At 38.2% G+C, this 16,038-nt stretch overlaps 1 protein-coding gene across 5 annotated transcripts in view; it reads right to left on the minus strand.

The window, feature by feature from the left end:
- The window catches only part of GK (glycerol kinase), a 37,850-nt gene extending 22,085 nt beyond the window's left edge, over positions 1–15,765 (minus strand). For all 5 annotated transcript variants that reach the window (XR_012778366.1, XM_075520845.1, XM_075520854.1 and 2 more), the window contains exons 1-9: positions 15,551–15,765; positions 7,634–7,707; positions 6,852–6,958; positions 6,202–6,279; positions 5,116–5,195; positions 3,954–4,091; positions 3,341–3,450; positions 2,673–2,739; positions 460–495 (exon numbers count right to left, since the gene is read on the minus strand). Coding sequence is in view for 4 of the 5 variants with exons in the window: in XM_075520845.1 (XP_075376960.1) it covers positions 460–495; positions 2,673–2,739; positions 3,341–3,450; positions 3,954–4,091; positions 5,116–5,195; positions 6,202–6,279; positions 6,852–6,958; positions 7,634–7,707; positions 15,551–15,628 (768 nt within the window). In the remaining variant the exon portion in view is untranslated. The remainder of the gene's footprint in view (positions 1–459; positions 496–2,672; positions 2,740–3,340; positions 3,451–3,953; positions 4,092–5,115; positions 5,196–6,201; positions 6,280–6,851; positions 6,959–7,633; positions 7,708–15,550) is intronic.
- Between the last annotated feature and the right edge of the window lie 273 nt (positions 15,766–16,038).

Raw genomic sequence — 16,038 nt, forward strand, 5'->3', positions numbered from 1 at the left:
AACTGCAAATTAAATGTGTCATGATATTTATGGTGAACAATTTAAAGAACTCAAAATAAAAATTTATGATCCTTATGGATGTTGTAATGGAAAAAGCTGAGAATCTGCCACACATTTCTGGATTATGTATATTCTGAACTGCTTTTATATATAAAGCAGAGCTTGCTTCCATTTTGTAATGTTACTCATTTACTTAGAGACCCTAAGTTTCTAACAGCACTATCCATATGCATTAAAGCTGTCAGCTGTATTTCCACAGCCAGACTTTGACTTAATAATGATGAACCCAGTCCACTAATAATTCAACTTCAAAAGTTTACTTCATGTTTAACATGAAGTAAAAACCCATCAACTTATTTTGTAGCAGGATTCACCCAGTTTAAAGCTTTTTCAAGTGAAGTATCAGGTTCACGCAGTATCAAGTTCTCATGCCAGAATCTGAGTTGAAGTAGGACTTACCCCAGAAATTGGTACACCTGTCAAAGCTCCAGATTTCTGATTCACAAAAAGAGAAAGAAAAGCTCCAAATTAGCTTTCCATGACTACAATGTAGCACAATGATAAAGAACTAAACTTGTAATGCTCAAGGGAAAACAAAGAAGGGTCACGTAAGCAACACGGTTCAGTTCAGGTGTACACTGGACTTCAGCTTAATGCAGCTCATGCCTAAACCAGTAAAAAATAGAGAGCAGGAAATTTACAAGTATATTTTATGTCACCTAAACAGTCCTTAACATAAATTTTGGTGAAATCATAGTGTACAGAAAATTACGTTCAGTGTAACCTGTGCAGTCAAGTGTAAAATGCAAAAGTGCAAAAATGGTAAAGTGACTAGAAAAAAAGTGATTGTGATGACACACTAAGCAAAGACAGATGCCTCATTTTAAGATACAGCATTTTCAGTCTCATATAGAATTTCTTCCAAACACTACCACGTAGTTTTTTAGTTGCTTTCTTGCAACAGGTAACATAAGAAATTTACATCCTGACAATTTTCACTTCTTTCTTTAAATTGTTTCTTTGTGCAATTGTGAAAATGCATTTTCAGTGAAGCCGTGCAAGTGCATTTCCAATCTGAATCTTTTTTCCTTTAATTCTCATTTTAATTAACTGGATTTAAGGTAATTGAGTTTATAAATGCACTAAAAAACCCTGCACGAATCTGATGTTTCACTATAATAGAATTAATATTTGTAAACGGAATGGCCCACTTTTCTCATTTATAAAATGAGACAGCTAACATTTATTAGCCAGTAGCTGTTTTCTACTTCACTATAAAAAGAAATATTCAACAGCCTGCAAATTAAGGCAAACGCATACATCAAGAATACACTTTAGAAACAACTTTGGCATGAACTCCAATTGTAATATCTCAAATTTGGAAATACCCATCAAATTTATTGGTCTAGAAAGTGTGCTTTTACTAATCCTTAAACCAATGGAAATGCACAGCATCTGAACAGAATGGATAAGATATAGGTGGTCAGCCTAATGGAAGCCTCTACTCACCAGGCTAGGACATATTTTCTACAGTCAGCAAAAGGAAGAAAAAGAAAAAAAATGGAAGGAAAGAGGAAGAGAAACACAAGTTCACATTTAAAGTGACCAGCTATTCTGTTTCAGTTGCCAGGTAGTATCTTTTTACCTTTACCTCACTCATTCAGCTTAATACAACTCACTCTCATCTGACCTTCACATTAATAAAAGTCAGCAATGACTTCTAGTGGCATCCCCATTAACAGATTAGCAAAAATACTTATATTTCAGGCAATTTAGAGTTGTATTTTAAATAAAAATCTCATAACTCGTCTTAATTACAAGATGCCTCTATGTTCTTAGTAAACAATAGGGCAAACTACCAGGAAAAAGAATGCAAAATCACAACATCCAGTTCATCTGATTCTGAAGCTTTTAAGAATAAATTAGATGCCACTGTATCAGAAGAGTTGGTGCTGCATCAAAGTAAACTCGAAACCTCAGTCCCATGATAACAATTAATGATTGACTCCTAAGTAATATTCACAGCTGCACTGGAAGCAGTGTGATTAAAAAGACATCACAATATTCCAAAATATTTTTTTTACTGAGTGCTATGCAAATATACACAGCAAGAGGAGTTTATTTTTCAAAAAGAAGGCAATCTAAGGTGTCACTTGTGATTTTTCAGTCCACAGAAACTGACTAATCTTGCCTTCAACTGACTACTCTTGCCTTCAGTTATGTGGAAATAAGACATTACACATCTCATCCAGTCTTCTTACATCATGAAGACTTCCATAGCAACTTTCATCTCTTCTTTTCACTTGCACAAGAAGTAAAAATACTGTGCTCTAATAACAGCAATGTCATTCTTTTAATCTACTGATTATACATGGCATTCTGATGGGTAGTTTCCAAATCAATAAGTCATTGTAGTAAAAAAATCAAATTTTTATCCTTATCAAAAACCTCTCCCATTTTGTTTTGTCTATTTGTCACTTAAAAGAGAAAACAACAGATATTCAATTTCATATAATAATACACAACGGTAGATAATGACATACTAATCATAAAGCAAACAATACTGGCCTAGAAAAAGCCATTAGTCTCAATCTATGGAAATTCTGAAAAATTTATATTGATATAGTTATATCTTTACAAGATTAACTTCACACACACACAAGAAAACATACCATCAGGCCATAAATCTCTGAGGAGCTTCGTACTTTTGGAAGTATTTCCATAGGAATATCAAAGAACCTGAACATAATACAAAATAATTTATATATATGGTCAGTGCTAAAATCAGAAAGCATTTTGCATTTATTTTCTTAAATAATTTTAAGTTGTAAAGAAAAAAACATAAAAGGAACTTTGATTTCTAGGGTTTAATCCATCACTATGTGTTTTTCCACTTGTTACAGTATGTGACACTGAATTATGGAGTGAAGCAGCATATATTTGAATATTTTGAAGACATATCCAACTCTTTCATGTGGGAAGTCATTCCTCTTCCAACAATATCTTTATAATATTGTTATTAATAAATTTAAACTGAGACACTATCATTGCAATGCCTTACAAATTTGATTAAGGAATAAAGAAACTATTAAATGTCATTGTTTCCATGAACCAGTCTTCTACCTACAGAAAAAATCAAGGCTCTGCTACTTTAATTAATCCAGACAGTTGTAATTTGGACATCTGGAGAACAATGAATATTAATTATTAATGTTAACAGCAAATACAACAGTAATTGCTGATCTTAGCCTTGATAAGAGATTCTTACTATTAAATTAGTTTCTTTACACATCACTTACAGAATCTATTTAAATAACTATTACTGAAAAACGGAGCTTACTGGCAGAGCTCAGGATCCCATTCCAAGGAATGAATGTTGAACAACATGGTTCTACTGGCATTGGTTACATCTGTACAGTGAACACCTCCATTCTTTCCACCTGTCAAACTCTGAACAAAAAAAATATCAAGAGTATTCATCAAGAAAAGAAAGAGGTTTACTTTAACAAATTACAAAAATTTCTACATTCACAAAGCTTTCAGTTTGGGACTGGGAACTCTGATATTTCTGCAACAACTAAAGAGGCAGACCTGATATAGTGGAAAAAAGGCATAAAACAGGTAATAAGGGTACAGCAGTACCTCCTGGATTCTTATATTGCAAAGGTGGCTAATACATCGTTTTAAAGTCCAAGCTTTTCCAAAAGCATGACCAAAATTTTACAGCAACCTATAAATGGTAAACTACACATACGCATCTACCAAAAAAATATAGCGATACGGGGGCAGTAAAAGTTAATCTTGTAAGGAACTTTAATGGAATTTCTTTAGTGGCTTGTATTGATATCACTGTGTGATCACTGGGCATCATGTGTCACAGTACTTTGCAGAGAAATTTGCATGATATGGAAATTCATTTAAAAAAGAGTGATAATAAACTCACAAATACGTACCCATATAAGCCATGAATCAATAGTCCCAAACATAGCTCTTCCATCATCGACTGCTTGCCTAATCTCTTCCACATTATCCAAAAGCCATCGAAGTTTCACTGCACTAAAATAAGTGCTAAGTGGAAGACCAGTCCTAAACTGTCAAATTAAAAAAAAAAAAAAAAATCTTTTAAAGACCATGCAAGTAGCTTTTCCATGAATACTGTAATTATATATAAAAATGGTGATAGTAAGTGCAAAACCAAAGACGCAAAACTCAGAGGAATGACACAAACTTGTTATTTAAATAAGTACTAAGCATACAATGCACCAGTCTGAAAATATCAAAACCAAATGACCAGTGCATTAATGGACAAAGATCAAAGCTGATCTAAATGCAGTTCAAAGACCATTTATGTGGAAATAGTTGTTTGCAGAACTCCTGTCTTATCTAGGATATCTCCATATGACTAGACAGCAAGTAATGACAACAAAAATGAGCAGCACAGCACAGGAAAGATGGAATTTGTATTCTACTAGAACTTAAAAATCAAGTAAGTTTATATGCTTTTTGACATCCATTTCCTGGCTATAGGAAGATACATAATATGTAAAATATATATTTACACAATCAATCAAGGAAAATATAAATCAGAGAATTATGACACCTTTTTGCAAGCATTTTTTTCCAAATTGTTATATATATACCTATATAAAAAAAGAATGAATTTGGTCTTTATAAAATATCTTCCCAGTTCTTAGATTGGTTGCAATTAATTTCAATATTAAGGCATAAAATGAGAAAGAATAACATATTTCACATCAATAAATTATTTTTGAAACAGTTTTCTTCTACTTGCTCTTAATTTTTGTGTGTGGTGTCTACTTATCATTGGATAGGTAGCACATGATTAAGTCTCACTAATGATTACTCATTTAACTTCTCTAGTGAGATATGTAAGGAGTGTTAACCACTTACGTTGAGGAAAATAAACATTTTCCAGTCTCAGATCTGTAGTATAGTATTATGCACATTTTTTATTATTTAACAAGCTAAGAAGGGACTAGAAGCTACAACTGACTTACTTTGTTTTGGGGAATTTTAAGCACACATCTCCAAAACATTATATACTGTAGCAGTAAGAGTTCAGCTACTATTTAAATGTTCTGCAACATCTCTTACCTTAAAAAAGGCTTTGTTTTTTCCCGGAATTCTTTTAAGAAGCCTTTCAACTGTTGACTGGGTTCTCAGGTCAAGCCAGACTAGAAATACGAATAAAATTAACTGATTGACTGATTTAATACACAAAAAGAGACATGTACACAGTTCTTCTACAAAACTAGAGCTCTTGCCAGTAAATTCCTGTCTTTATTTTTAGCTTTTCATGTAGTTGAAAGAATATTGTATTGCCATTGTATTTTTAATGCACTGTTGTAAAAATTAAAAATGATTAGATAAACTCATTTGATTTAGAAGAACAAACAATGTGAGAAATCAAACAGGATTTTCCCTATAATAGGATATATACTTTTCTCTACCAGAGCATAAGCAAATGACTAATACTACTTTGTTTACAGCAGATGACTGTCATTAAACTAGGAGGTGAAAACAAATAGCAGGTTGATTATTTACTATTTCTATGAAAACTTTGAACTAAAGTGCTACGTCAGAGTTATCAAGGTACAGCTGGTCTTAAGGTAAAGCTGTAAACAACATATATTTGAATATAGAAGAGTCCTGTTTTTTCAGTGATACTATGCTAAACTAAATCTGGCATTTGACGTGGCCTAAAAGACCAAATCTAGACAATTACCATTTCTCAGCTAACATAATCTGAAAAGCCAAGGTAAGTTAAAAATAAAACTCCAAATCAGTAAGTATTCATTAAATGTACTTAATATGTTTTTTTTTAAAGTTAAATCAAAAGCATCCTGAAAATTTAGTAAGCTCCTTCATTTAAAAGGAAGTGATTGGGCATTAAGTCAGAGCTTCATTACATGCCACAGATGTACAAAACCCCTCAGGAACATTGTTTTTTGTTAAAAGCCCATAAAGTGATTTATTAACTATCAATTAATAGTTTTAAAAGAATAGGCTTTTTTTAATTGCACTGGTGTATACAAATACACAGCTTATGACACAGATATCAAAAAATCAAAGAAGTTAGTAGGCTAGGCCACAATGAGATCTGCACAGGGAAGCAGGAAAGTATTTTTCTACAACACGGTCATTTTATGATATTACATATTCGGAAAGTATAGTAGTTACCAATAGCATTATAAAGAGGTTCTCCAGTTGTCTTGTCCCAAACCACTGTTGTTTCTCTCTGATTGCTGACTCCAATGGCTTCAGGACAAAATAGAAAGAAGTATCCTTTTCAGAAGGTTTGTTTTCCCCTTTTAGGGGGTGAAGGAGGGAAAGGAGAGGTGGAGAGGAGGGAGGAACAGGTAAGGAGAAGAGGAAAGCAAATGGGAAATAAAAAGCTTCCAACTTTTTCATGTTATAATCTAGAAATATTACTTCTAAAAACTCGTCATTCAACTTTTGCTGCTTAACCTGTGTGCTCTAAATCTCTTTTTTTTTGCCACAAACTGAGACAGCAACAATACTGATAGGGAAACTAGCTTTTTCCAGTAAGTCCTAATTTAAATTTCAGAATTTCTTCATTCACCATTTGTCTCTGTGATTTTGCAAGATTAGGTTGTCTTCTTTGTAGATTTTGCATTGCTAATGTACACGAAGGACTTATTTTCTCATTATTCCTCCCAAACAAACTGCTCTCAACTCCAATTTAACATTTTCTTTGAGGCCAGCACATGCTGCCACCCTTCTATTTATTGACTTAAAAACTAGAGAATCTGACTTGCTCATCCATGAGTATGTTCAAGCCCTCAGTTACCCTTAAGTACTAGGAATACCTTTTATGTTAGTGATGTCTATGTTCAGTTGTTGCAGTTTCTCACAGGTCTTTTCCACACATTCATAGACAGAGTTTAATATTGCCTTTGGATCTTGTTCCACCCATCTTTAACAAACAGTAAACACCAGTTAATAAAAAGACAAAACATTACCTTTAGGGAAAAAACAGAAATTCTAGTCTGAAAAAAAGCTCAGCATTTGACACATTTATAACTACAAAGTATGTTTTACGTATCTAGAAAAAGTGTAATGAATTTCAAACCCTTTTTAAACAGTGAGCTGTATTTTCACAACAAAACCATCTGCAGAAAACAAAGATTTTTGGTTTGTTTTATTCTATAGAGGGCTTTGGCAGCACATGGTAGATCAGTTAAGAACAAACAAACAAAAAAACCCACCTCAGAGAACAAACTAAGCAATTTCTATGGACTAAGCTGAAGACTACGATTAAATTGTAAAAATGATCAGCTTTACCACTTTAAATGAGACTTTAAGTCTCGTTTAACCTTTAGTTTTAAACTTTAAAGTTTAAACTTGAAATACGTTAATGAGTGGTCAGAGTAAAACACTAAGTATTTTTAGTTTACGTAACTCAGAGCACATACCGGACACCCAATGTGGGTTTTTTATGCCATTTTTCCTACTGCACAGTCTTTTATAGCAGATACTATGTTCTTAATAATTATTAATCAACTTCAGTTTTGATCACTCATAGATAAAAATACATAAGCTCTACCAAAATGTACACAAACAAATAAAAAAACCCACAGAAAATTCATACCCTTCTTTAGGGAATTTCTGCTGTATCTCAACTTGATGGTGACTCAAGAGCTCTGCTGTTTTCGCATTAAAAACCTGCAAATAAATTACACAACAGAATTTTCTATGAAGACAGAAGTTTAAACAACAATAAATTAACATTTATTCTTTTGAACGAATACAGTGCCATGTTAATTGATAGTCATTTTCTATCATCAACCTAAATATCCGTATAACCTGGGTTCAGATATATGAACTTTTGTAATTAAGGTGAGCAAAGAATATTTTGGTAAGCTTTGCTGTCAATTATAACTGTTTTTTTTTTCTTGATGGATTGGGAAAGAATCACATTTTTTCTTGTGGAGGTTGTAGAAATTAAACTAATGATGCATTTTAGAACATACCTCTCAGTAAAATACCCACTGCTAGTCATAATAACATTTCTTTAGTCCTTGCTCTGATACTCTAATGCCAGACCTATGCCTTTTCTTGGGTTAGCTCACTTTTAGGAAGAGTGATTTTAAGAGACAGACAACCACATGTAGTTTAGAAATCACAGAAGGGACCAAACTGTGAAGAAAGAAAAAGCACCTAGGCAGAAGCCGGTTTGTTTCAAAACAAACTACAAATACAGAGCTCATGAACAATCTGACAAGAAAAGAAAGTCACTACAGCAACAAAATACATCAGAAAAGAGAAGAACATGCAGAAAAGTGACTTAGATTTGGATATACTACAATAAAAAACAGCAGAGTAGAGAATCCCGAGGACTATACTAATGGCTATTCTTCAGGAATCACAAGTTAGAGGCTCTGCCTTGCAGTAGAAGCTCAGCTAGAATACACAACGATCTTCATTAACCATCAGTGGCCTGTTTCCAAAAGTAATCTACTGTGGCCAAGCTAAGACGAAACCCAGTAAAACATCCAACTTAATTGTACAATGAGTAAGCCAGCGTAACTGACTGGGCAATGATGACACTCCTGTGAAAATGGCTCTTTCTCACTAGCACCATGCAGAATCTTTTGCTTGAAGAACGTTCAGGGACCTAGAAAGTAAAATCTGACAGCAGACTCCAGTGAACTGCAGAACATGCCAGTAGGACACCATCCTATCTTTTTATGGCAAGCAGAGGAGGGTCAGGTTTAGAAACCACTCTTGTGCTAAGGGTACAAAATTCAGTTATACCCATCCACTCTCTAGGACACAACTGAATCTCTTCTAGACTTCCTTGGTAATACTCTCTTCTCATTCCACAAATTTTAGGAATTTCTTTTGAAGCTTTTAATCCATAAAGTCTTGATTTCATTTAGATAGTACAGTTTACTCTGAAACTATTGGAACAATTCTGACAAAGAGCAGATGAAGTTCTGATTCTCCAGTTTCTTTGAAACCTTAAAGTGTATCTTCAGAGTGAAACTTTGAAGTTTGAAACATTCTAGTTATATAGTAGAATCATAGAATAATTCAGGCTGAAAGGGACCTTGAGAGATCTCTAGTACAACCTCCTGCTCAAAGCAGGGTCAGCTATGAGATTAGACCAGGTTGCTCAAGACTTTTTCCAGGCAGGTCTTGAAAACCTCCAAGGATGGAAACCACACAACCTCTCTGGAAAATACTAAAAGCTAATTTTTCCCCTCCACCCTCCGGAAAAGAAGTCTTAAAAAGGTACATGTTCGTCCTTTTCTGTTATCAGTTGGAAAGATTACATAGAAAAAGCACCGCTGTATTCTTTTTACCATATTTACTTATCTGTGTTTCATTTACCAGCTCAGGCTTGACATGAAGCTATCCTAATAGAAGGGTAAGCTCTGTCAGTACTGCATGCTTGGAAGGAACTAGTATAATGGGATACAGGTCTTAAAACACTATGCAACATAGTTAATAGGAGAGATTAAGTTTTGCATGTATGCAGAAAGATTTTTTTACTTGAAATTGCCTTTCTGCCAAAAGCATAGTAACATTTACTAAGTTTTTCTAATAAAGATAGAAAGATAGAAAACTTTTTATTGAACTTGTATGTATCTGACCTACTAACAATGTTAAATATCATTCAGTAATCCTTCACCATTAATCATTCAGTATTCCTTGAGACAGAAGGCAGTGCATAAGGATTCCTACTGTTAGCAGGAAATAATTACAGATTCAATTAGACAAGGTCATTCATTGAACCTGGAGTGTGTGACCCGCAGATAATAAAGGGTGAAGCTCTAGCCCAGCAAGGCTTTTTGCCTCTTTCTAAGCAAGCTGTTCTAACAGCAATAAATTCTCAGCAGAAGCAATAACACTACAAATGCATAGATTTTCCATGCCCATAGAGAAGAACTAGGTAAACACACTCTCCTAATCCATCACAAACAGAAAGCTTCTGACATCCTCAACAAAAGCAGCAGACACTCCCTGTACCTCAGGGCAAGGGACTAAAAAGTTTCACTGAGAACAATACCATGTTCTACAGTGATAAACAGAACTCTGATACATGAAAGGATGCCAAATATAAATGAGTCATTACATTTAAACCTAGAAGATGATAAACAAAGTAGGGAATAAATAGAACAAATGGGATCTCCCCTCCTTCCCTGCCCCCCCCCCCCCAAAAAAAAACTGTTTCCCAAAAACCACCAGAACTTTCCTTGTTTCTCCCTGACAGTGGTGAGAGAGGGAAATAGGTGACAATAAGTATGAGTAATTCAGATAAGGTCAATACATTCCTGTTGCAACAGGTTTGAAGAGTATTTCTGTCACTGCTTTCCTTCCTTTCATATTCATTAAGAACTGGTTCCAGTTTATGATACTGATCTCTCACTTTTTTTGGGAGGGAGGGGGAAGTCAAAGTCGGTTTTGCCCTAAGTATCAGCAGTAGTCACAAAAGAATTGTATAGGCTATTTGGACACGTAGAGCTATCTTGAACAGAGATCATTTGATGAAAGACAGTGAAAACCACCAGATACGTACTGAATTCTCTGGTGAGAGATTAAAGAAAAGGAATAAATAACACTCTCCGTCCATTCCCAATAAATTATCATACAAAGAATTAAAGCTTGAGCCTTGAATCTCAGAGTGAAGGAGAGAAGAAAGACCTACTTAGCTATGCTGTATGTAAGCAAGCAGACAAGCACAAGGGCTGATCACTGAATTCAAGCTCTTTGAATTCAGAGATAGCTTAGAGACCCCATATAGGGTCTCTGATATAATACATGACATCATATGAAGGGGTGCAAACAGTTGCATGGTATTACATTGAGGCTTTATCATCTTAGTGGAAAAGAATTCAGACCAATCAGTTGTAACAATTTTCAAAGAATGAAAAGAAATATGAGACAAACAGAAACATGAGGCTCATGGAAATGATGCAAGAAGCTGCACAGCTGAAAAGACAATAGTGAAAACATAGATTTTAGAAGTGACTTTTCATGACTCTCAAGCTCTATCACATAATTCTGCCTGCAGAAAAGCTACTTCTCTTAGCCTATGCTGTATCTTCATGAGTTTCCGTTAAGCTGGAACAGCTATGGCTTTGCAGGCAAACAAGCTCAGAGCTGGAGTTCTGAAATTGCATTGAAAACAACTCAACTGGGGGAAGGACGACAGATGAACAATAATTCCACCTTTAGCATTTAACTAGGATTAGCAGGCAGTCAGAACTTATGAATAAGCACAGTTTAACAAGTCTCCTAGAAATGATCTTGCTTGGAAGGCTCATGATCAACAGACCTGCCTCCTCCCCTCAAGGAGGTGCTTATGGGAATAAAGAGCAAAACTACAATGTATTTTAAGTGATAAAAGCTAAGAGTTAACCCTTCTTGTTAGCTATACAATCAAGTTTTGCTTTTTCCCAAAAGGTCATGTTACTTCAGTAGAGGGGTGAAATGGATTCCCCTCTGAAGGGTAAGCTCAATGGGTACTAAGTTTTCCTTATCCAAATCCAGTTTTTGTTTACTGAAAAGAATGGTTACAGTGTGATATAGCTTTATTTGAATGTTTGTTCTGCAAATGAAGTAAAGGAAGAAAGAAATATTCCACTGAGGTGGAAAAAAAATTGTCTGTGGCTGACAAACCTAGAACTTGAAGTACTGTATATATACTTCACTGAATATTTCGATTCTTGCTGTTCCTGGATAAAATGCCAGAAAGACTTTACCCAGCAAATACCTTTCAAGAGATCAGGCCATGGTTCAGCTGGCCATTAGCTCCCGATCCCAAGACTTTTAGCAAAAGAAGTTACAATGGATCTTTATATGATTCTTGAATAAAATAAAATGGAACATGAGAGATGCAAGTATTTGATGAAAATATTTGGCAAAACATCTACACCAGAATTTAGTCATCTGGGTACACTTGTTTAGCCTACTTAATTTATTTTCCTGCCTGATATCTTTAAGAAAATGAGCCTTAAACAATCACACTGGTACTCGAAGCACTGCGCTCTCCCTGGTAACTCTGAATCTGTTATCCAGGTTCAACCCAACTTAACAGAAACGTTGAGATCTCAAAAACAATTACAGTTTATTTTGCAAAAGCAAATAGCTTAGCAAAGAAAAGATCCAAATTAGGGTCCCTGGAGGGTAAAACTACAGCATAAGCTAAAACTGTATGCGTAGGGTATGTGAGAGGCAAGGATAAATAAGGACTGACAGTAACAGAAATACACCTAAGTTATGGTGCTTCTTTATTTTCTATGCTCATACAGCCTCATTCATGTAAGCAGGAGAATCTCTCAAAACTTGTGTCCATACACGGAATAATTAATTCTGGAGGGAATCTCTGGAGGTCGTCTAGCCCAACCCACTGCTCAGGTAAGCTTAAAGTTAGGCCAGGTTGTTCAGGGCCTTTTCTAGTCAGGTGTTGAGTATCTGCAAGGATGGAAATTCCACAGGCTTTATGGGCCCCTGATCCAGAGCCCCTGAGGAAGAACATTTCTTCCTCACATCTATTTGAAATTTCCCTTACTGCAACTTGTGTTCATTGCCTGTTGTCTATTTCTGTACACGTCTGAGAAAAGGCTGGTTCTGAGTTCTCTACAAATTGTGGTTAGATAGCTGAAGACACCCCCTTAGACTCCCCTGTGATGAAACAACCCCTGATCTCACAGCCTCTCCTTGCGTGCCTTGTGCTGCAGCACACTGATCATGTTAGTGACCCTCTGCTGGACAAAATCCAGTTCTTCAGATTCTCTCTTCCTCTGGGGGGGCCAAAACCAGACACAGTGTTCTTGACGTTGCCTCCTAAGTGCCACACAGATGGCAATAATTACTTCCTTTGATGCTCAGCTTGCACTTTTCTTAATTTGGTTAATCTTCACCACCACAAGGACACACTGCTCACTTATATTCAACTTGCTGTCTAGCAGGAATCCGGGTCCTTTTTCACCAAGCTGCTGCTTAGCCTTCTGTCCCAAGTGCTAAAATTTGTTGAACTTCATGAAGTTTCTGCCAGGCCCCTTCTCCAACTGGAATTCCAGTCAACTCCTCCCCCTGGTCTGTTGTCATCTGCCAACTTGAGGGGCCATTCCAACCCATCTTCCAGGCTGTTGATGAAAATACTACGGGGTATCGTCCCTTGCTACTGACTGCTGTGGAACACCACTTGTAAATTGGCCACCTGTAATTGTAAATTTAGACTCTGAACTGTTGACACTACCCTTTATCCCCAAAGGACCAGCCAGTTTTTCACCCAGACATCTTTAACCTGGTCAAAATCGTATGTCTTCTGTCTTAAAAAACTACGTAACAGTTGCACTGTGCTAGTAAATAGACATGTGCAAAGTAACCAACAATTTTATTTTGACTGGTGACTTGGTGAAGATGAAAATGGTTGGAAGCACTAGAGAAAAAAAATGTAGAGAGAGATCAGTGAGAAAGGTACGCAAAACAACTAACAAAGTAAAAGATCAAGAGGTAATAAGAAAGCCAAGGAAACAACTCAGGCAAAAAGAACACCACATTACATTTTGGTTTAAAATATTTCAAAGCAAAGTCTCTCTTCTAACTGTGGCAATCTCTTTCCAGCACAGAATTCTCCAGATACATGTGTTACTATCTGAATGATGCGACCTGTAGCAGATCCCTGCACCCTTTGCCCTCTTCTTCCCCCTACCCCATGTTCCGATTTAATTCAGTGGTGACATATCTTTTTTGCTCAAATCCACATAACTTTATTATCATAATAGTTTGATCACCCTGCCAAGTTTAACACACCGCTGTATTTTGAAATTACTTGAGAGAAACTGAGATGGAGACAAGAAGAATTGAAAAGAGTGACAGACACAATACACTTTTTAAAAAAATTAAGGAAACAATTATATTCTCTTATTTATTTGTGTGAGCACCTGAACCCTTGAACAGGGGAAACATACCTCACGTAGACAGAAAAAACCCCCGACTGTATACAAACCATTGAGGAATGCATCTAGTGTAAGAAATTCCTTGTTAGAAGAACTTGTAAAAATATTTGTAAAAGAGCTTGAGTATAAATTTAAAGCTTGCAGTGTCTCTTTTAGTTCTACTAGTGTTATCCTTTTAGGCTAAGAAAAAAGTTAACTCGGCGTACACATAAAGCAGATAGAATTTATCTTCAGGTGTTACAGGGAACTTTTCCAAATTCTTTTCCAAAAAGAACTCCTGACTGGCATTCAAGATAGCCCACTGGTGTCATTTGTCAGTTTGAAGTTTCTCTCCACCCCCAGATCTGTGTTTTGTCATTTGACAATCCCATGAAGGTCGTGATATTGAGTAATAATGGTAACACAGGTCAAGAAGATATTCTAGTCTCCCGCTTCATGAAAGAACATTCCACATGGGGGAAGCATTAAAAAAAAAAAAGAAAGAAAAAAAGCAAGGGCAAGCCAAAACATTCATCTTCCCAGTTCAACATTGTGCACATTTGACAACATTCTGTATCAAGTCATTATCTCTATTCCATTTCTATGGTGGAAATTATCACTGGGATCTAAGTCAAATTACCATGACTTACTGACTAGGCGACAGGACATTTGTAGAGATTTGCAAGCAGGAAGTCTATATAGTAAGTTTCATATATAATAACAACATTAGTTACTGTGTATTGCATAATATAGAAATAATTAGATCCTTAAACTAAAGGGCTTATATATATGATTAGTAAATTAATTGTCCCATCCTTAAACAAACTATCTTCCTCCACCATTTAAACAAGCCCATCTTTCATAAGGTGTACAAGTTCAGTCACCTGAATACCTACAGGGCACAGGATGCATTGACATTATGGTTGTAGCCTCCGGAACTGCAGTAGTCACTCCAACAGGCCCAAGTAGGTTTTAGAGGAGAACACAGCAGAGTCATTGCACTGTTTGAACACCAGCTAATCACAGTCACTGAACTCACAGGGATCTATTTCTCCAGTGCCTGAGCACCTTGTCCATTTGATGTCATTCAAGGGGAGATACTGGACAGATTTAAAACACAACTAGCTCGAAGCAGTGGGATTTTGCAGCCCCCCCAGGCAGCAGCCAGAAAGGCTGGCCCTCGGCTTGCTCTGGGGCCGGCCGGGCACTGCTGGCACCCTGGCCCGGCCCGCTCCCCCCCGTTCTCCGCGGACGGGCAGCGCTGCTCGCCCGCCAGCGCGGCGGGAAGGATCGCCGGGGGACACCGCCAGTGGGCGGCTCCGCCACCCCGTGTCCACCGGCGCCCGCTTCTCCCCGCGGCGCGGCAGCCCCGGCCCGCCGGGGGGCAGAGGGATGCCGGCCCAGGGCAGGAGACAGGAGCCGGGGCAGCGGCAGCACGGCCCTGCGCGGCCCGCTCCCCCTGCCTTTCCCAAGGGCAAAGCAGAGGCCGGAGGCACCCCGCGAGGATGCGGGAGAGGGAGGGAGCAAAAGCAGCAGCTCCCTCAGGCCGCGGGGCCGCCGCCTGCCCCCGCACGCCTCAGCGCCCGGGGCCGCCCCAAGCCCCACGATATGCTCACCAGGAAGCGAGTGGAGCTGGTGCCCTGATCGATGGAGCCCACCAGTGGCCCCAGCACCATCCGGTCCGACGCAGCCATGAGCGCTGCTCCGCCGCCCGTTGGGTCCCCTCAGCGATCCCTCAGCGATCCCTCCGCGCGCGGGTAACGGCCGCGCTGCCAACTGCCCTGGCAGCTCGCGGCCGGCGGCGCGTGGCTGCCGGGGTGAAGCCGGCGGGGGGGGCGGGGCGGGGGCGGGCGGGGCGGGGGGCGCTGCCGCGCGCATTGTCAGCCCGCAGCCAACCAGCGCTCGGGGCGCGGCGGGGGCGGAGAGGCGCGGGGCGGGGCCGGGAAGCGCAGGAAGTGGGCGAGAGGCGGGGGGGGGGTGTCACGTGACGGGCGGCGGGCGGCTGGGGCCCGTTGAGAGCCACCCGGGAGCCGTTAGCGTGAGGGGAGGCGTTGGCGGGGGGGAGGCGCGGGAAGCCTGAGGTGTTTCCTGAGGGAAGTCCGCG

Source organism: Mycteria americana, chromosome 1 (assembly GCF_035582795.1).
Source record: "Mycteria americana isolate JAX WOST 10 ecotype Jacksonville Zoo and Gardens chromosome 1, USCA_MyAme_1.0, whole genome shotgun sequence".
NCBI lineage: Eukaryota > Metazoa > Chordata > Aves > Ciconiiformes > Ciconiidae > Mycteria > Mycteria americana.